The sequence below is a fragment of the Antechinus flavipes genome, chromosome 2 (genome assembly GCF_016432865.1).
Source record: "Antechinus flavipes isolate AdamAnt ecotype Samford, QLD, Australia chromosome 2, AdamAnt_v2, whole genome shotgun sequence".
NCBI lineage: Eukaryota > Metazoa > Chordata > Mammalia > Dasyuromorphia > Dasyuridae > Antechinus > Antechinus flavipes.
In genome coordinates, this window is record NC_067399.1 from 532,229,705 (window position 1) to 532,252,769 (window position 23,065).

The 23,065-nt window shown below is 34.6% G+C and overlaps 1 protein-coding gene across 1 annotated transcript in view; it reads left to right on the forward strand.

Annotated features, from left to right (window-relative positions):
* FAM81A (family with sequence similarity 81 member A) overlaps positions 1-7,536 on the forward strand; it is a 91,195-nt gene extending 83,659 nt beyond the window's left edge. The window contains exons 7-9 of the mRNA XM_051980747.1: positions 333-468; positions 4,650-4,845; positions 5,970-7,536. Coding sequence (XP_051836707.1) covers positions 333-468; positions 4,650-4,845; positions 5,970-6,094 — 457 coding nt within the window. The 3' untranslated portion in view covers positions 6,095-7,536. The remainder of the gene's footprint in view (positions 1-332; positions 469-4,649; positions 4,846-5,969) is intronic.
* Positions 7,537-23,065: the final 15,529 nt, after the last annotated feature.

The following is a 23,065-nucleotide window of genomic DNA, read 5'->3' on the forward strand; positions in this document are numbered from 1 at the left end:
GAAAATGAATACTTTCTTCCCTTTCACAGCATACATTACTAAATCATGTATTTTGGTGCTTGATTATGTTCTATTTTTTATTGTTCTCTAATTGTCTCAGGTGTATTTTAAGTATTATTGCCTGAATTGACTCTGTAAGAGCAAGTAGTTTACTTTACTCTTTTCTGTTGTGGGTCTTTTCTGTTCTTCATTATCTTATCATAGTTCAGAACATGTAGTTGGTATGTAATAAGTAATCATGAAAAGCTGATATTTGTACAGAGCTATAAGTGAGAGAGTAAAATGCTTTGGAGTTCATTTCCATTTTCAATTCACTAATTTTCTTTTCTTAGATTTAAAGGTACAGTGGAAGAACTTAGCAGCCAGATTTTGTCTGCACGGAATTGGTTGCAACAGGAACAAGAACGAATAGAAAAAGAACTTTTACAGAAGATTGATCAACTTGCCTTGGTTGTTAAGGAAAATAGTGTAGGTATTTGTTATTATGTTTGTATTGCCTAATAAAATGACATTTAAAAATCTGTGTTAGAGACTATTTTGGTCATTCATAGCAATTGTTTGTCAGTTTGCTTAATTATATAAGTTTTTAGGGTTTTTTAAATGACAAGAGTCTTTTTTCTCTATTTTGTTTTCCTTTTAAAGAGACAAAGGGACTTAGATTTGTTTGAGCTTATTTAGCCTGTATAGGCAGATAAATTCAGGGATTTGGGACTAAATAAATTTAATTTAAAGTTATCCAAATTGATTGTCCTCATTAAGCAGCTAAATCAAGTAATAACAATCCTTTGACATCGGCTTTGTATTCACCTAACCTCAGAGATCTAGTTTTGACAATTCTATTACTAGGTAATTTCTTTTGCCCTAAAATCATTTATATCTGAAGAAGTTATATTTCCAAAAAGGTAGAGAGCAAAATTTTTATCTACCATTGCTTTTCTCATTTGCTTCTCTTCTTGTGCTTAAGGACTCCTAATAACTGCTCAGAGTTTCGCAGACTCATTTGAAAATTTGGTCTAGAACAATTTTGTGTATGTAGGGGTTCATAGACAATGGGAGTTGATGGAATAGTTTCTAGGATGTTACAGGTAGTCAGGAATTCCCAAGCTCTGGCTTTACATGGACTTGTCTTAGGGGATGTCCTTCCTTTCCTACTCTCCCTCATAACACACTTTGATTTCTTTATGCCCCCATCCAGAGTTTATTCCAAAAAACTTCTAATCTATCTCAGATGTGGTCTAGGTTCCTAAAGATGTGGGTAAGATATCTCCAGCCAGGGAACCTAGGTTCCTCTTAGCTCTTATGTGTTTCTAGGACCTTTTTGAAAGAAAAGGAAAAAGGACTGAAAAGATCTGATGTCACCCTTTCATAGGCCAGCACAAATAGGTTGCTCCTCCCTCAATAGTAGGTCATTGTGACAAATTATATAACCCACTAATTCACCTCCTCCAAACTAAATTCAGCCTCTATGGGGTATATCTATACCCTTCCTACGAAGATGTAAGGTCTCAAAGTCTAGCTACTTCAAACCTTAAGTTGATCAGGGAATTCCCTTGATCAGCCAGCTACACATCCCATTTTCAGAAGTTATTGAGCAGCAAAACCCTTTGGCTGACTCATTTTTATTAGTTTTTAACCTCAGATGGTGTGACACAGTCAATGTGCAGTCGTATATGGTGTTTGAGTTACAGCTTCACTTCAGTAATCTCGACTAATTCCATTTATCTCTCTAGGCCTAAATCTCTTTATCTGTAAATCAAGAAGCTGTGCTAGATAAATTACATGCTTTTATGATCACTTATCAACATTATCCCCACATCTTTCCCTGTGCAAGTTTTGGTTTATTTTGTTTTTCATTAAGCTAAGAAAAGAGAAGTGTTTGCTTGTTAGAAACATACTGTACTCATGTTTGTAAACTCCTGTCACATAGGAGGTGCTTGTGGATTAAGATATATGCTTGTTAATTTATGGTTGAATTGGTCAACATAATTTGACATCCGTCTCTGTTCTCCCCAAATTAAGTGCTCCTGAATTGACCATGCATGAATTTGGGTTAGTAATGAAAATGACTGGTTCCTTCTAATTTGGCCATATCACAGCCAGGTTATTTGGGGCTTCGATATGGCCTTCATGAATCAACTCTTAAAGGAAGATAAATAATGAAAATGAATTATGAAGTTTCTTTTAGATCATCTACCAGAATCCAATTGGTCCATAGTTTTAGATTCACATTGATTTCTTTAGACTTTGGATATATGGGACTCATATTCCTCACCCTGGCTTGCCCTCCATGGAATCAGGCACCAAGTCCTGTTGAGTCTGTCTAATAACTTTTAGGTTTTATCAGCTCTAATTTTATACTGCTATTACTCGAATTCCTAACTTGAACCAGTCTTCCCCTTCTTTAATCTATCATTCACACTGTGGCCAAAATAACTTTCCTCAATATACAGAATCTTGTTGACTCCTCCTATTTAAAAATCTTCAGTGGCTCCTTTGCCCAGAGCCTTGGACTATTGTTAAAGACCCTCCATCATCTAGTACTGCCTTATTTTACAAGATTTGCATTTTCTGTGCCTTTTCTTGCACTGATGCAGGCCCTTTCTCCTTCATGGCTGGAAAGCACTTGGTATTTCTACTTTTGAAATCTTTTGCTTTCTTTAAGAATTAACTTAGCTGCTATTTTTTTTTATTCCCTGGTCCCTTTTCATTGCAAAAGATGGTGCTGCATCTCAAAATTTCTTATTGTTCTTCCTGTCTTTGTATTTTCCCCCTTGAATGCTCCCCATCTCCTTTCTTCCCTATTATTGTAAAGGACAGCACCATCCTCTCAGTCCCTTAGGCTCATAACCTAGCAGCCATTTAGTTCTCCTCACCATCTCTCACTCCCCATGTCCAAGCTATTGCCAGGGCCTGTCAATTTCACCTTTTCATCATTTCTCAAACACATCCCCGCTCTGCTCTGACATTGCCATCTCTCAGTGCAAGTCCTCATCATCTTATTGCAAATATCCTGTTGATGGGTCTGCCTCAAGTCTCTCCTCACTCTACTCCCATCCATCCTCTATTCAGTCACTACAATGATTTTCTTAAATCACAGGCCTGGCTTGTCCCCTGACTGTTACATGAACAAGGCACTTCATTTCTCAGCTCTGGGCATTTTTCTCTGCTTGTCCCTCATTCCTGGAATGCTTTCCTTGCTCCACTCAGATTACTGATTTTTCTGGCTTTCTTTAAGTCCCAACTTAAATTCCACATCCTATTAGAATCCTTCCCCAATCCCTCTTCATTCTAGTGCCTTCTCTCTAGTGCCTGTTTAACCAGTGTATATAGCTTGCAAAGTATATATTTGTTTGAAAATTGTCTCCTAGATTGAATTGTAAACTCCTTGAGGGCAGGGACTGTTTCTTTCTTTTCTTTTTTTTTTAAACTTTTGTCACTGGTGATTAGCACAGTGCCTGGAACATGGTAAGCACTTAATAACCATTTGATTGATTTTTTTCCCCTTACATCAGTGTTTCCCAAACTTTTGACATATGTGTACCCCTTTCTATAATTTTTGTAATGCTGAATACCTCTCATCAAAAAAAGATGTATTTTAATAACAATCAAAATATTTTATTTTTTCTTTTTTGGTACATACACAAAATAATAATAAATGAAAAATAAAATTATCCATAATAAAATATAAATCCATGCCAAAAGGTTTGTCACATGCAGAAGAAGACCAATTGTTGGAAATGGCTTCAGACATATTCTTGAAAAAATAAACATAAGGAGTATACTTTAACATCATTCTGGTTATAAGTGCAACACGTGTATCCTGTTTTAACAGAAAAAGTTCTGAAATACATCTTGTCTTTTCCAACTTCATATTTATGTGAAGATATTTGTAGACATTAAGTCAAAAAAAAAAAAAGGAACATACTATTGGACATGGATCCGCATCTCAGATTAAAAGTAACAACCAGGGAACCAAATTATGATGATCTGTTATCTCAGCAGAAACAATTTCATCCTTCTATATAAGAATAATCAAAATCAGTGGGACTTACTAAAGCACATAACAAACCTTTCCTATAAGAAAAATCGTACGAAAACTAAAAATGCACAGGCACCTGGAGAAGCCACTAATTATTAACAAAGTAAGTTGTTTCTATAACAAAGTGATATATTCATGCCTTGTCACACCGGGCAGTGTCATAGTGGACCATCTCACATCTCACAAAATTGTCTTGACTCGACTCATGAGAATGTAGAATTAGGGGCAGCTAAGCTCAGTGCAGTGCATATCCCCACCAAACTCCAGTGCACTGTGTACCCCCACCAAATTCTTTGGTACATGTACCCCACTTTGGGAAACATTGCCTTACATCATTCTTATTTTTATATAGCTGCTTCCTTTCCCTTTTCTTGATTCCCCATTGGGTAACTTTTTTTAAAGGCTAGAACTGTCATTTCCAGCCATTTTTAATTATTGTATCCTCATTGCCTGATACCATATCTTAAATATTGTAGGTGCTTAATAATGTATTGAATTTAATTCACCTCTTGTTTATGTTCATGTTCAGCATAGTAATTAGGTGACTAGTACTTTCTATATGGAATTTCATTTTAGAATGATTAAGTGAAATTATTTTCATCCATCCCAGGAAATCAGTGAAAGGACCATAGAGAAGAAGTTCAGTCAGATGTCAGCAAAGCTAGATAAAATAGAAGAGATACAAAAGAAAAATATGGAAGCACAGAGACCAAAGTATGATGATGAGAAGATCAATATTCGAATCAGCAAGATTGAATTACAGATGAATGAAGAAATGAAAGAAATGAAAGCAGAAGTTAATGCTGGTAGGGCAAAAATTTTTTAAACATAATTTATGTTCTCTTTAATGTGAAAACAAAATGATTTGTATCATTCTCTACCATCTTCTAGAAACTATGTTAATTGTAAAAGTAAGTATACCATAGTGTCCCCAAAGTATATCAAACTACTTTCTTGATGAGTTAGGCTCTATTAATATATATATATATATATATACATATAAATGGTTTTAAAAGTTCCATACAACTACCTTTTGCTTGACAAAGTGAACTATTACCAGAACTTTTAAAGAACTATTTCAAGAGTGAAATTATTGTGCTGGCAACTTAGTTTGTCTCTTTAAGATTCATGTTCTTTCCAAACAGACAGTAAGTTGCTACCATAATATATTCAGGGACTTATGATGATATAGAAATCAGTATAAACCTTCACTTGCCTTTTAGGGGACGAGGAAATCTAGTGTTTTGTCCTTAAGGGTAGGAAACACAATTTTCAATGTATTTCACAGATATGCTTGTGCTATTACTTATGCTGCTCTTCCTTTATGAAGGAAATTCTCCATATGTGCTAATTTGTTTTTCTTTTGTCAGGTAGAAATTAAAATTGCTTATTAGCATGGGAATGACTTTGTTGAAAATGTTAAAGGTTTAATACTATTAGAAAATGACACTTTGTATAAATTAGATAATTATTTGGTAATATAGTTCTGTAGAAACTACTTTGTTCTAACTAAACTAAACTAAACTAAACTAAACATTATTTAGATAGGTTATTGAATTACTTAGGGAACTATCTATTGCATTACATCACAGTATAATTAATCCTTGTTGGAGTATTTTACTAATTTAATTTTTTGTAATTTCATGAATTAATTCATGGGCATATTTTCATACACCTATATATTTTCAGTATACTAAGGGAATTGATAAAAGGAAGTGGCATAGGGAATATCTTCCCCCAGCCATTTTGTAAAAAAGTCACTTTTCAGTGTCAGAGGCTTTTAAATACAAGGTTTTGCAACTTCATTTTTAACTTGTCTCTGCAATCAGTAGGACTGCATTGTAATTAAAAGTTTGATTTTGATATGGAATTTAACTTTGATGCAGCATTTGCAAATTTTTAACTCTTGTGAAATTTACATCTTTATAAGGGTTTGCAGCCATCTATGAAAGCATAGGATCACTCAGACAAGTTCTTGAAGCCAAAATGAAACTTGATAAAGACCAGATACAGAAGCAAATTCATCAGCTAAAGAAACAAGAGGCTCCCTTATAAAGAGTTTGGGACAGGGATGTTCTAAAAGAAGAGTTTGTCAGTGGGGTAGGAGTCTGGATGTTTGTGCAGTATGGTTTGCCTCTTTCTAGGATGTGCATGTGCCAAATAATGTGTCTTGGGCCTAAATTTTTAACTTGAGTTGTGAAGACAATCTTTATGTGAGAAGAGTAAGTACATTTTTTTATAGCTTAATTTTACTTATAAATATAAATTCTATGGAATTTGTTCCATTTTGGAAAGGCTTTTATTCATTTTAAGACTGAAAACTCTTCAAAATATTTTTCTTCTGTGAATTAAAATTAATTCTTGTAGTGATGCTTTAGCTAAGACTGTTCATCATTTTAAAAATGTCAGTGTGGAGATTTATGTTAGTAAGCTAATATATTTGTTAAAGCAGTTGGTATGCAAAAGATATCTCTTGACAGAAGAGATAATTCAATATTAAGTCCATGTTTGGATTTTGTTGTTGTTTATACATTTTCTGCTTTGTTTGCTTCTTTTAATTCTTCTTTCCCCTTCACTTGGAGTTTCCATGATAATTTGAGTTTTCAATTTTTAAAAAAAAAATTGTAATTTATCCTATTTGAATTCAGTACTATTTGCACCCAATTCAGATAATATAAGGAATTCATAATGTTTCTTCAACTTCAATATAGATTATTATCTATTTGGAAAGAAAGTAGACAATGAAGATAATTTTCTAGAAAATATGGAGCCAAAAATTACTTAAATTATCTGGATATTTAAGATGTCTATAATAAAACATGAGATATCTGAATTCTTTTCAACTCTCTACAGCTTGTGTGATAAGAACCATATTCTGTATAAGGGAATTATGGTTCACACTAAGCTGTTTATGCAGAATTGCCCATTAGCTACAATATGATGTGAAGATTTTTCAGGATTTTTATGAACCATTTCTTAAATGTTTCCAAAATGAAGATTAAAAATCTAGAAAAATACTTTGTATATTATAATTATTATTGTAAATGTATTATTGTGCCTTGTTTTTATTATGTCAATGCACTGTACACTGAAGGTTTTGCTGACAAAATAGAAGGCATGATAATTCAAAATGTGATGTAAAAATGAAATGCTATGTATTTTAAAATTGTATAATGTACTAGAAATTTTATCATTGTTAAAATATGATACTTCAGTATATTCTTTAATGAAATAATAATTCATACTTTTGTATGGATTGGGATTCAAGCTGGCATTGAATTTATAACATTGTTAAGATATTTTCATCCAGATGAATGGAATTTTTATGTTCTAGGTGTATTATTTTCAATTGCTACATTTGATGATAAATTGAAAATTAACACCTATGCTGTAATCTAATCTAGATGCTTATAAATCTATGGATGTAAGATCTATACTGAGAAAACCGTTCTAAACTGTGAGGGTGCTATAGAAAAAATAAAAATAGCATTATTTTACATTTTTTGTTATTTTATTTTATTTTAGCTAAGGACTCAGGAAAAGAAGCACCTTCTGTTTTTAAGGTTAGTTATACATGAATCATTTAACTGGCTACTACTGTTTACCCTTGTAAAAATGCTACAGAATTTTTTTTCTCCTTGTCTTGGCAAAAGTTAAAAAAGCCTCTAGGATTAAACAGATGATATCGTAGTTGTAAACATTTGGCCACCAATTTATATTTTCTTTATTTTGATTCAAGCTCTAAATGGGTGGTCTAAGGCAGCTCTCTTCTCTACAAACCTGCAGAACTGTTTCTCCTTTTGAGATAGAAACCAATCCTAGTGTAGAGCAAAGCTTCTTAAATTGTGAGGAGTGACCCTATGGAGTGACATCATTGAATGTGGGGGTTGTGAAATTATGATTTATTATCAGTAAATGTTTGATTTGTATATATATTATATATATCTATATACCTGGTGGCATAAAAATTTCTTGGGCAGAAAGAGAGTTGCAGGTGGAAAAATTTTAAGAAGTGCTGGTGTAGAGAACTTGGACTTTCTCAATTAGGAACATAATAATTGGGACCAGCTTGCTGGGATGTGGTTAAAAATGCTGTAGTGACTCCTTCCCTCCTCTGCCTTGAAGAGGTATGTGAGTTCTCAGCATGCTGGGCTTGTTTGAGCAGGCTCCGTGGAGTATGTATACATTGTTTACATAGACAAGGACCTTGTTTTTTCCTGGAGTCCGGGATCCTATGGCCATGAATGTTCTCTTTAAATCCTTGGACCCAGGACACAGGGATGGGATTGAGCCTCTGGGGAAATGAGCAAGTCTGTTAGGGCTTCATGGAGTAACAGACATACCATTACATCTACATACACTGAGCAAGGAGCAATCACCACAAAGAACATAATATTCTTTGAAAGTCTAAAATTATTTCATCTCTTTGGCATTATAGACATTTAGGCCAATTCCCTTTCAAGCCCAGTACACAGGATGCATGGTGATGGGAGGTTTGTCCTTCCTTAGCTGCTGATCTGTCCATTCTTGAGGGGAGAGCAACAGTGTCCATGAGCTTCTTTAAACGAAGTGACGAATACCAAATTAGGTTCTTAATGAAGGAGAGCCCATATGAAAGGAGATGATAATCAGCTGTGTGCTGAATTTCTCAGGTGCTTCTGATGTTATGGTCCTTCATGTAATGAGCTACATTATATTCTTATCACCAAAGTTTAAATGTAAAACATTTCCAGTGTTATTTTCCTTTATCAGAAATTTATAATAAATAGTGCCATAAAAACCCCACATGTAAAATTCTGTTGTATGGTTTTTAATAAAAAAAATGGTTAAATTTGGTGTGTGGACTTAACTCTGTAAAATATTGTATGAAATGTTACCAAAGCTTAGTTTTCATGGATACCATGTGTTCATTGAAATACCTGACTATATAGATTCCTCAATGGTACAAAATTCTCTATGTATTTTTTACACTGTCTTAGTACCTGTGTTGCTTGATTGTCTTGTCACAAAATTCTTGTTATATTTTTAAGTAACCAAATCCCTTCAGGAAGACCACAAATGAATGAGTATTTCTTAGTATTAGTATTAAGAGTATATCTTAATATACTAACTCCACTTTACAGATGTAGCAGTGAACTTTTAGATTTATGAGGGCCCTTTTTTTTAATCCATAGAAGTCTCTATTGCTTTAGTTGATACAGTGGCTTCTTCATGCTGTTGCATGAATGTATCATGCAAAGAAAATATCACAAATAGTATATTTAGTTGTTTTTTGGTAAAGCACATAACTTTTCTTTAATATAGGACTCTTATGCAAAAGTATAAAGGTTTACTAAGTATTGCTCTTACAGATACCCATCTGTTTGTGGATCACAAGGTAATTTAACTACACAGAGTCAAGGCCCAGTGTGCAGAGTATGGGAAAAGGTTGGAAGTTGGGCCACTTTGTAGAAATTAGTGGTTAAAGTACTATTCTGAAGATTGGAAGCAGAGGAGCAGAGCAGAATAAAGGCAAGAGCAAAATCTTGGGTCACTTCTAGGAAGACAAACTGAATTCAGGGTACGTACAAATATTACAGATCAGGGCAAATATTAGATTGGAGAGTGGGAAAGAAGGATCAGAACTGGAAGGGCACAAATGTGAGATGAAAGAGGAAGGTGGCTAATTAAAAATATAGCCAAATAGAGTCAGGAATTAGGGCATGCTCAAGAAGTAAATTATAATAAGATTTAGTTATCACCTCTATGCAGGTAATTTTCAGATTTGTTTATGCAACCTTAATCTTCAACTTGAACTATGGTCTCAGTTTTCTAAGTATATTCAGAACATCTCCCCATGTCCCAATTCATGCCTCAGATTGGACATGATTCCCCATCTCTTTTCCAAATTTCCTTACTTCTTTTGATGATACCAAAAAGCCTCAGAATCACCTTTTTGTTTTTTCCCCTCTTCCTTTCTCTATTTATTTTCATAAGATACAGATCTGAATGCATCATTCCCTTGCTGAAAAACCTTCAGTGACTTTCCATTGTCTTTAGGGTCAGATGAGACATAGTATGTACTTTTCAAACCTTAAATCACTATTCAATGTCAATTATAATCTAGTTGGTATAGAGGGAAGAATACTGAATTGGGAAGCAGGAGGGATCTGTGTTCAGATTTGGCCTTTGATGTTTACAAATTGTGTGATTTTGGATAAGTCAATCTCTCTAAGCCTCAGTTTTCGTATTGTACAAATGGGAGTTAAAAATCTCTGCAGTACATCCTTTATAGGACTGTTACTAAAATTGCACTCTGAGGTAGAGTTGGAATGCTTGCCAGGTAAGTTCAAGAAAGGACCTCACTATCTGGTACCTTGCCCTGTCAGGTGATCTCGAGAATCTGAGACACTTCAAATGAAAGTGATTCATTTTTCTGGCATGGCACTGGTAGATTGCCCAGCTTTCATACAACAATGAAGTCAGCACAATGGCTCTGTAGATATTCAGTTTGATAGTCAGTCTACTCTTCTCTCCCAAACCTTCCTTTGGAGCCTCCCAAACACTGAACTAGCTCTGGCAATGTATGTGTCAACCTTGTTATTAATGTGGACATTTCTGGAAAGTATCCTGCCAAGGTAAGTGAACTTATCCACAGCAATGAAAATTTCTCCATTTGCTGTAATTGATGGTTGCACATATGGATGATGTGCTGACTGATGAAACACCTGTGTATTGTTGTATTAATTGTTAGGCCAAAATTAGCACAAGCAGCAGAGAATCAATTTGTATTTATTTATGTTCACAATCATCTTTAAACAAAAAATCAGGAACTAACACTCTCTCCACTTTCGTCTTGGATTATGGCCTTTTCACGTTGAAGAATTTACCATCAGTGGGGTAGTGGGTTGATGCTGTTCACCCCAATGGAAGGCTTTTGACAACAACACTGAAAACACATTCTAAAAAGCACGGGGGCAAGCACACAGCTTTATTTCTTAAACTAAACTGCTAAGCATTCAAACTCTCCTGCAGCGAGAGCAACTCTGTTGGGCTGGCCATGTTGTTCAAATGCCAAATGGCGTGCTCACCAAAAATGCTATTTTATGGAGAACTCACACAGGGCAAGCGTTCACATGGTAGTCAGAAAAAATAAAACACAGACATTCTCAAAGTCAGTCCCTCTTAAGAACTTATAACTGATTGTGTGACATGGGAGACACTGGCATAGGACCACCTAGCATGGTGTGCCCCCATCAGAGAAGGTGCTGTGCTTTATGAGTGAAGCAGAATCGAAGGAGCTCAAAAGAAACACGAGATGTACAAATTTAGAGCGTCTACCTCAAATGTTCACATGGACATTTCTGTCTGACCTGTAGTATAGTGTTCTGAGCTCATATTGGTCTGATCAGCCACTGTCGGACCACTGTAACTTGTTTAATGTAGTGATGTCATTGAGACTGATGAATAACAACCAGTTAGGAATAAAATCAGTATGATAAAGATGTCCTGAAAGTTGGCGTGCTGGGCCAGTCATTAGATCCTCTTCCAGAATTTGTGTTAGTCATGGCTTTTGGAGAAGGATGAGAGATAGGTATTACCTATGTTTGGCAATGTTGGCTCGATGTGCATTATTATATTATTATATATATTATATTATACATATATTATTATATTATTGTCATTATATTGTCAGTTGTCATTAGCAAACCCTAGAATACTGATTAAATGGCAGTTCTGTTGAAAAGAACTGTTAATTAGTAATCTAGAGGATACTCTTGAAAATCCATTTCTTCTTGGTCAAATGAACATTTTTGTAATTTGACATACATGCAATACTTGGGCAGGTATTGAAGGAATAGTTGGACATAAAAGCTTTTGAGTATGTTAGAATGATTAGCACATCGTCAAGTCTAAAGTGACCAGGAATTGATTCAGGAAGTTCCACTGGATATTATTTTGAGATTTTGAGGCTTTGCAAAATTCAAATGTCAGTACACAGTATGTTAGGAATTGTTTTTTACTTATGTACCAGCTTGCATATTTCTATGATCTTAGCACATACAGCAAAGGGATAGCTGTTGGTGGGAAAACTCTGGGTGAGATATAAGACCCTTCAGCCCAGAGGGAACCTACTGACAATGTCTGGTTGGGCTCTCATCTCCCCTGAGGACTCTCGGCCTTTCTGAGAAGTCAGGGGGAGGTGACAACCTGTGTTGAGATTGAAGCAGAGGGATAGCAGGTGGAAGAGTGATAGCAGGTGGCAAACTGCGCACAATAGCAAATTGTTTATATGGTCCCATGTGGGCAGTGTTGTTTTTGTTACATTATAAAAAGGGGATAGCCTTAAAATAAACAGACTCCATTTTTTCACCATCCTCGGAAGTCCCGCCTCATCACTTCTCCACTAGGAAGGTATATCTTAATCACCCCAAAGTGGGGGCTCTAGAAAACAATGGTTCATTTTATCACCCCAGCTTGGGGGCTCTAGAAAGCAAGATAAAACAGATGGCTTTTCTAGATGGCAAAATATTTTGGGGTTTTGTTAGTGCAAAGATACAGGCCCTGCCCTTCTTACCTCAACTTCTTTGAGTTACTACTTTCAATGAAGGGGTAAAATTTGATTCCAAATTTCCCCGGAGATATCCTCCAGCTCAGGGGTTGAAGAGAAATATCTACTTTTTCAAAGACAAAATAAAAAGCAGTACTTTCTTTTAGGTAACTTAGATTATGTTGGGAAACACTACAGAACTTTGTTTATTGGTTAGAAATAAATCAAACAATCATACAGTAAGGCTTACCACTCTTTTTTTTTTCCCTTCAAGATGTCTTAAAAGTCAGTGGCAGGATTCTGGGACAAACTTGCCAAGATTGTGATAGCTATTGTTTTTTTTTCCCCCCTAAGGCAATTGGGGTTAAGTGATTTGCCCAAGGTCACACAGCTAGGGAGTGTTAAGTGTCTGAGATCAAATTTGAACTCAGGTCCTCCTGATTTCAGGGCTGGGGCTCTATCCACTGCACCACCTAGCTGCCTCTATGCTACTGTTAATCGTGAGGATTAGAGCTAGATATTGTCTGTAATAGGCAAAACTGATGTAATGAACCACTTGCTCTGGTTGCTTTGGAACGGTAATGAGAAAACAGATAAAATGACTTGCTTATGGTCACCCCGAGACAGTATATATATCAGAGGAAGGATTTGTATCTATATTTCCTTTACTCCAAGTCTATACACTAAGTCATGTTACCTTTCATTATATATCCTGTCTTTAAGGAAATGGTAATAGTTTAGGGTGAGATTATTTTCACTGTTCAATAATCCCTACTCTCTGCCTCAAGAGTTTTACAATCTGGGATGTGTCACTTTGGGAGAAAGGAAACAGCCAGAGTACGGGATATTTCAAGTACAACTCACATAAAAATACACTGACTTTTTTTCCCCAAAGAAAGCAAAGTTTAAATCAAAGTGAACAAAAACAAGACTAATCTGGCAAATTTCTTCCATTTGAAAGTAAATATAGCTTGCTGTATTATATATAATATAGATATGAAGTAAAATTTGAATCTTAGCACTTATGTCATCTACCACTGTGAACACTGGTTAGTCAATAAAAGTTTATCAAACATCTATTATGTTTCAGGCACTGTGTGCTAAGTACTAGGAATACAAATATGAAAAAGAAAAGGCAGCCCCCTTCCTCAAGCAGTTTACAGTTTCACAAGAGAAAATACACAGAGGGAATTTGAAAGGAGCAGGAGGGAAATAACTTATAGGGGATAAAGGTGATGGGGGTGGTCGTGATAGAAAATTTCTAAGGAACGCAAGCAGGAGGAAAGAAGGAGGTGGCTAGTCTGGTTAGTCAGGTTGAGGTTAGATTCATAATGTATATGAGTGAGCTGTGTAATTGCACTGATGCCTGAAGTTTGAGAAGTATGTAAACTCAAAGTTAAACACTTTGTACGAAGGTTCAAAGTACTGTAATATGTACTCTGTTTCTCAGTGGTATTTGTTTGAGAGAGAAATATACAATAAGTTATAAACTTTGCAAAGCTTAAAAAATTAGAATGACTTGAAAACTTATAATTACTGAAAAATTTAGCAGATCTAATATTTCAAATTTTTGTCTCTTATTTTAAAAATTAATATTGCTTTGTGATGGATAAATACATAATTAGCTTAAAGAGAAAATCTATTGGAGCAGCTCAAATTGGTGTAAGCAAAGATAATAGAGTCTGTTTAAATAATGAAGATATAGAAAGCCAGCTTAAATTCACAAACTAGAATTCATTGTTTTAATCATGGAGCTTCTCAAATGGGTTATTGATGAACTGGAAAAACCATTGTGTTTCTGTGGTACAAATGTTTAATACAGAAGTCATTTCAATTTATTGTTTTTTGCTTTCTTGAATGTGTTTATTCAGACTATATTGGCAAGACAAGATTTTTCCTAAATAAAATTAGTTGCTTTTAAAAAGTAAAAGGTAAAATTATATGCTTTTAAATAATAAAAGATAAACTAGGTAGTTCAGTGGATAAAGTATTAGTCCTGAAGTCAGGAAAACCTGACTTCAAATCTGGCTTCAGACAGTAGCTGTGTGACCCTGAACAAGTTACTTAGCCTGTTTGCCTCAGTTTCTTCATATGTAAAATAAGCTGGAGAAGGAAATGGCAAACATTCCAATATCTTTGCCAACAAAATCTCAAATGGGGTCACAAAGAGTCAGATGTAACTGAAATGACTCAATGACAGCAATAAGCAAAATTAAACTTTTTAAAAAATCAGGTAATACATAAAATACATGTAATCATAGGATTACTTGTATAAAGAACCTTGTAGAATTGCTGACTGTAAAAAGTTAATTTAATAAAAGAAACTGCTATTTATAGTTATGGATATAGTTGAAGTAAAATTATATGAAAAATAACATTGGTTCTATTTGTAGATGATAAAAGTTGGGAGGAAAATTACCCATATACTTAAAAACTTTTGTGACCAATTGAGAAACAAATCTTCCAATTTTGCATTGTAAGTAGAGGAAGCAATGTGTACTTAAAGATGCTTCTTTGATCACAGACATATAATAAGATGTTTTGAAACTTCCATTTGGGAATCTGTTGATGGCAATGAGACATCAAGAAAAAAATTTAAATATAATGGATGGATTTTACAAATAAAAATGATATAATGTGTATTTAACTCTTTTTTGATAGATTTTATGTCAAGATAAAATTTAGATGTTGTAAGCATTACTTTAAAATGTGTCCTTCCATTCAGTTTGGACATATATATGCTTTACAATCACTGTATCCAGGAATATGGGCAGCTAGATGGCATAGGACACTGGGCTTGCAAATATAGTTTCAGATACTTACTAGCTAATTGTGTGACCCAGGGCAAATACTTAACCCTGTCTGCCTCAGTTCCTCATTCAAATTTTATTGAACCAAAGTTATTTGGTCCTTAACCCAATCCTAACTTTAGAACTAAACTCGACTCTGACCTTATTAACCATGTAATTTTAATTTTCTCACTTAGTCCTAACTCTAAGATGTCAATTGGACTTGTATTATATTCATAACCATAATGTTATTCTTATCCTAAAGTTAATCCTAACTCTAACCTAAATACAAACCTTTAGCCTGAGTTTGATCCTGACCTTGAACTTTACCTTCACCCTAACCATAATTATAAAACTAAGTTAACTCTGTATACTGACCCAAAACTGCACTCTACAATAACCTTTTTTTGTGTGGCAATATTAACACTAACCTAGTATGACTGGGACATTCTGGACAATTACATTTCTTATTTAGACAGTTTTGCAACTTATGCATCCTTTAGGTTTGTGTTAGCCTTAGCCCCATCATTAATTATAGGAAAGAGTTAATCTCTACAATTAAGTTCGTGTCTTTCCTCTTGTCAAAAAACCAAACCAAACCAAACTAAACCAAAACCAAACACCCTCTATAACCCAACATATTTCTGGTAGCTGCCAGGAACAACCAGTTTCAGTCTCTAATTGGAGTGACCCACTCATTTATATTACCTGACAGGCTTGTTGTGCTACCTTAAAGCACTGTGTAATTGGTTACAGAGCAATTTGTTTGAAGAGATCTAAAGGTTGTAGTGACCTGCAAGAGAAATATGAATCAGCAGTCTGATACAGCTTCCCAGAAATTGAATGCAATCTCAGGCCAAGAACAAGGAGGTGTCCTTTTCTCTATCTGGCCAGATTACCTGAAATGTTACATTCAGTTTTGGCCATCACATTTTAGGAAAGACATTAAAAAGCTCTAGAACTTCTGAAAGAACAGAAGAAGCCTCAACGAAGGACTTTTGAGTTCATTCCATATCAGGACTGTTGGAAAGGAGAGGGAATGTCTAGCTTGGAGAAGAGAAGATTGTTTGGAGAAGACAGATGACAGGAGTAGGATGAGATGTAAGAGCTACTTTTACATATCTGAAGGACTGGTAAAGGGATGAGATGTGTTCTGTTTGATCCTTCCGAAGGCAGAACTAGGGCATAGGGTTTAAGTTGTAAAAACGTGAATTCAAGCCTGATGTAGGGAAAAGCAAAAATAACAAATTCCTAAGATTTACAACTATCTAAAAGTAGAATGGCTATTTTGGGCTTTAAGTCAAGATTGGATGTCCTTTTGCCAGGCTTGATTTAGAATGAATTCTTTTTCATGGGTGGGTTGACCTCTAAAGTTCCTTCCTATTCTAAAATTTTTTGATTATGGTAAATGTAATTTGATCTCATCAATTTTTTTCTACTCTCTTTAGATAGTCTTTGATCTGTTTTTCTCTTCTATTGATCTATTTATTCTGTATTGTATTGTCGATAGCAAATGACAAAATGCAAATATGACTTCTTATCATAATTCTTCTTTATAAAGTAGTAAAGAAAGTTAAAATATGCAAAGGATTACTAGCAAGTTCATCTCATCTCTGTCTTTTACAGCTGAATATTCTGAAGTCCTCTCAAGCACCATGGGGCATATTTTTTGACCTTTGCTGCCATCATATGGTTTGAGAAAGAATCCTCAAGGAAGTGGAAATGAACAATGTAGTTGGTGCATTTTTTGAGGGGCATTCTAGGCTAAAAGTGAAAGGATCATTATTGATCTAGTCCATCCAGGTTTTCAAGATAAGGTCCTGGACACCTTTTCAGAGATTCCAAAATGTCAAAATTATTTTCATAATAATACTAAGATGTTTTAATTTCTAACATGGTGAAAATAATTGATATAACACACATAAAGAAAAGCTTTTGGGTGGTGGATCTTTAAATTTTAACAGTCTAAAAGGATCCTGGGATCAAAAAGCTTGAGAATTGCTCATCTAGTTATTTTGTGGATGAGGAAGCTGAGTTTGAAAAAGTTATCCAGATGATTTAAAAACATTTTATGGAATAAAACAAGCATTTCCATAATATAGTATAATAAAAATGATTTCATTGGAAACTGCAAATTTATTATGTACAACTAGCTATTCCTTTTTTTTAAAAAAATAACTTTTTTATTCCTTTTAAATATATAATAAAGTCATGTAAATTTCTTTTTTTTTCTTCCTTCTGATTCTGCCATGGAATTGGCTATCATTAAACACAAAGATATATGTGATTTATTAATGTGATTTTTGTATAAATGCTTAATACTATATGACTTGATCTTCAATTTAGATAATTTATTTAACAGGGCCTCATGGCAAGAACAAATGTTCCCAGGCTCTTTAGTGACAAGAGATATTTCTTCTAAAATAAAATGTTAGGGTTGATATTTAAGATCCCTTTATGGTTTCAGACTTTCTATTTTGTATTATAAGTAAAAACAAATTCAAAAGGAATCCATCTCTGAAAACAATAGTGGAAATATGAATCCAAATAAGGATATCCCCTTTTACACCTGCCATACATGGTCAACTGGGTTCTGGTTTAAGATCTCCAGTTACAGGTAACTAACTTCTTTCTTGGGACAGTCCCGATGAAAGTGTTTAATATATATTGTAAAATGACCACATTTTCACTAATGTAGTGTTGTTGTGATTATCAAGATTGTTTTGAATTTACATTTTTTAACCGAAGCATAAAACAGGGAGCCAGATGCTCATTAAAATTCTTTGTTACCATTAAAGAGGATAATCCTATAAAAGGGATTCCTTTTAGGTGATGAGGTCTTTCCAGTGCCCCTCTTTGTGCCAATTACCTTGAGTTTTGTAATTTTTGGGGTCTTATTAAGAGATGCAGTATGTTATCTTAGGCAGGAGCTAGGTTTCAGATCTCTTTCATTATTCTAAATGCTGTAGAACAATTCACATGCACAGCAATGCTGACCTAGTGGAACAAGAAGATATGATTTGCATGTCACTACCATAAACAGCCACCTTGTGAACTTTGATTCTCAATGTGATCTGAGGACCCCTGTGGGTTTCTAAGACCCTTTCAAGAAGTCTGAAAAGTCAAAAACTTTTCATAACAATAGTAAAACATCACTTGCCTGTTAAACTACTTCTCTCTTTTCCAGCTACTTATCTGTGTGAAGCTGGATTTTCTTCATTTAAAACAATATATTGTAGTTGCTTTACTAGAATGTATTGCAGCAAATATTAACAACAGATGTTAATATGCATATCTAGTTGTCTTAACTAAGCAGACATGAAAAAAATTGCAAAACTATATAAAACAATGCCATTCTCACTATTTTTTGTTTTGAGAAAATAGTTATTTTTACATAAAATATTATTTATACTAATATGTAATAGGTTTGTTATTATTTTTTATTGTAACCTATTTAAAAAAAGAGTAAGAAAAAAAGAAAAACAGAAAAGGAATATAAAACAAAATAAAACAAAAGAGAACTTTGTCATGTGTCCAGCAGAACATCAGGGAGGATTCAAAATATATAACAACAAATTGCCAGATCAAGAAAATATATATAGTAGAAGAAATTATATTCATGAGTGACCATCTTTTCTTTATTTCCTTGTAAATTGTTCTTTGGTTCTCTGCTGCACACCTTATTTACTTTATTCCTTACCCCTTCTTTCATCCCCTCCAAGCAAGCTACAGTTAAGAAAAGATATATTTATATATACATAAGTAGATATAAGCATACATATACCTACTCACAGACACACATACTCTACATACACACGTTTTTGCTCTCCTGCTAATTATTTTTTTTTAATTCTTTCGTTCTTTTTTTTATTAATATTTTATTTTATTTTATAATAACTTTATATTGACAGAATCCATGCCAGGGTAATTTTTTTTACAACATTATCCCTTGCACTCGCTTCTGTTCCAATTTTTCCCCTGCCTCCCTCTACCCCCTCCCCTAGATGGCAAGCAGTCTTATATATGTTAAATATGTTGCAGTATATCCTATATACAATATATGTTTGCAGAACCGAGCAGTTCTCTTGTTGCACAGGGAGAATTGGATTCAGAAGGTAAAAATAACTCAGGAAGAAAATCAAAAATGCAAATAGTTCACATTCGTTTCCCAGTGTTCTTTCTTTGGGTGTAGCTGCTTCTGTCCATCATTTATCAATTGAAACTGAATCTTTGTCAAAGAAATCCACTTCGATCAGAATACATCCTCATACAATATCGTTGTCGAAGTGTAAAGTGATCTCCTGGTTCTGCTCATTTCACTTAGCATCAGTTCATGTAAGTCTCTCCAAGTCCTGCTAATTCTTTAATTAAATTCTAGTCCCAACTTATCTTACTATTACTTAATCAGCCCCCCATCTAAGGATCTCTCCTTAGTCTTCTTCCCTCACCCTTTGCTTCTGCATTCACCTATCCCTCCTTCCTTATTTCTTTATAGATTTTGGTGGATGCTATATCTTTCATGGTATATATGTAGTGTTGCCTACTTAACTCATTCCCAATGTGAGTAGGTTTTCAGAACTATGAGCCCTCCTTCCCCCTCTCATCCTCTGTGTCTATTTTCCCTCTGCACCTCGTTTGTATAACATGATACTATTTTTTACCTTAACTCTGCCAGTCTTTCTTTTGAGCTACCTCTATTGTTGATGTGAATCTTAAACATGTAGTATAATTTCCTATGTAAAAAAAAAAAACAATTTGCCCATGTTTAAACAGTTTATCCATGTTGAGGTCCTTAAAATTGATCTTTGATATTGTCTCTTATATGTTAAATTTTCTGTTAAGTTCAGGTTTGGTTGATAGAAAGTCCTGAAAATTTGCTAGTTCATTGAATGTTCATTTTTTTTCTCATTCAAAATTATAGATAATTTTTCTGGATGTGATATTTTTGGCTACAGGCTTACTTCTTTTGATTGATTGTAGATATGATTCTAGAACTTGTGGTCATTTACTGTGGCTGGTAAGTCTTGTACAATTCTAATTGTAGCTCCAGCATATTTGAATTTTTCCCCCCCTTGTTTCTTGCAAAATTTTCTCTTTGATCTGGGGATTTTGAAATTTGGCAATATTCCTGTGTGGTTTCCACAAAGGATCTCTTTGAAGTGGTGGATTTTTTTTTCCTATTTCAACTTTATCCTCATGTTCTATCACTCTAGTGCAATTTTCTTGGATGATTTCTTGCATTATGTGTCAAGGTTCTCTTTTTGATTACAACTTTCTGGCAATCCAATTATTCTTATATTTTCTCTTCTTGATCTGTTTTCCAGATTGGTCATCTTTCTTATATGATATTTTATATTCTGTTCCATTTTCTTATTCTTTTTTGTTGTTATTTCTTGGTCTCTTATAGATTCACTGGCTTACACTTGCCTGATTCTAATTTTTAAAGCATTATTTTCATCTTTGAGACGCCATCTCTTTCTAGTTGGTAAACTTTTTTTTCATAATCTTCTTATTTTTCTTGGATGGTTTTTTATTTTTAGAGTTTCCTCAATGTCTCTCATTTGATTTTTAAATTCTCTTTTGAGTTTTTCTATAAATTCTCTTTGGGTGGAGATCCAATGCACATTACTCTTTGGGATAGAAACTTTTTTTTTTAAACTAAAGGGTCCTTCTCTAAAGGGGAACCTTAGTCTTCCCTCTTCCCATAATGTTTCAATGGTGGTGTTCTTTCTTCTTTGCCGTTTCATTTTTTAAAATAAGAGGTATTAGTGTAAGCACCTTTAATCGTGGGGTGATAGTGCCCCAAGCTTCCCTTTGCTCTTCCCTCTTGACAAGGAACCCCAAACCAAGAGCTTCTTCCCTCTTGGAAAAATCCCTATACAGCCACCAAAGTCCCTACCCCACTGCCTCTTCACTCACCAGGAGCTGGTTCCTTCTCTTCCAGGGCTGTGTTTCATCAGCACAGTTGGTCCTGGCATTCCTAATCAGCCTCAGTCCTCCAGGACTCAGCCTCCCAACTAGACAAACAGTCTGGGAGGTGAAAATCTCTGTGGCTCCAACCACAACCAACTAATGAGAGGGGGTCCCCATTTGATGTTTCTGTGGAGCTAGATCAGAGATGTTTGAATTTCAGACAGGTTAATCCCTAGCCCTGGATCTTTCTTCACACATTCTTGGGTTGTATCTGGACAACCCCTGTTCTGCCCCAAGTCTTCTCGATTTTTCACCAGTCTGTTTGCCTTGAAGGGCAAATCTGTTCTATTTGTAGGGGAAATTGGGAGAGCTTGAAATTTAGCAACCTACTCTTCCATCTTTCCAAAATCCTCCCCCCTCTTTGTTATTATTTTTAAGCAAATTAATATATATACTTTAAAAATTTATCCTTTTAATTTCAAATACAGTAAATGTTGATACATATAACCCATACAAACAAAAACTCTTTGGAATCCTCAATATTTTTAAGACTGTAAAGGGAACCAAATGAGTAGCTCTTTAAAAAATTCATTATTTCTAACTTTTTAGAAAGTCCATTTCTTCTTAGAGGAGAACCACTGGACAACTGAAATCTTTCAAAAAAGTAGAACAGACTCCCCAGAAGAGCTGTATTTAAAAAAAAGAAAGAAAGAAAGAGAAAGAAAGAAAGGAAGAAAATGAGCTAATTCATGAAGTGGCAAGATCCCTATCCCTGGAGATCTTCAAGCAGAAAATGTTGCCCAGTGATGCTGTGCTGTAGAAAGGATTCATCCTTTGCAGGATGAATTATCTTTCTTTCTTTCTTCCCTCCCTACTTTCCTTCTTCCCTTCCTCCCTCCCTCCCTTTCTTTTTTTTTGCGGAGCAGTGTAATATGTAGTTTTCTTTTAAAAATTCTAAATTTAGTAACCATTAATGAACATCCCAATATGCAATATAAAAATGATCATCCACAAAACTAAACTCCATTAATAACATGGCCAAAAAAACCTGCATGTGTTAATTTAAAAAAAAAGGAAAACAAAGGCATCCTGTTTTTTCTTTGCTCCCTTAAAGATCTTTTATTTTAGTGTATTATGGATGGTAGGGAAGGATCAAAGGAGAGTTGGAAAAAAAAAGCACCATTGAGTAGTGAATTAGAAATTAGGAAAATCTGGATTCAAGACTGCCCCTTAGCTATGCTCTTTATGTCACCATAACTAAGAATAGTTCTAGAAATAAATCTAAGACTATGAACTGTAGAATATAATTGAGAAGGGTCTTCTAAATTGACCACTTCATTTTCAGATGAGGGAAATTAAGTGACTTGCCCATGGCATAGTATGGTAAATGGGAAAAGCAGGATTGAGTTTGATTCATCAAATATTTCTTAAGTGCCCACTGTGTTCTGGTCATCAAGGACCCCTTTTCCAAACTGAGAACTTTAAATATCTTTGTCCAATATCAGCAAGAGAATAAAATAACACAGTGGCAAAATATACAGAGTCATCTCAATCTATATCTTAACTAGAATGACTCCCTTGCCTTGTGTCTCTCCCCGGGTCAGTAGTGAGTGACTTTTAAAGCCCTTCCCAACATGACTCCAATTGATCTTTCCATCCTTTTTCCTCCCTTTCTGTACTCTATCATCTAAATTGTCTATTTTGGTTTTTCTCATATATGACACTTATCTCCTACCTCTGTGCTTTTGCAGTTACTATGCTGGTGTCTGGAATACATTTCATTCTCACTTTTGC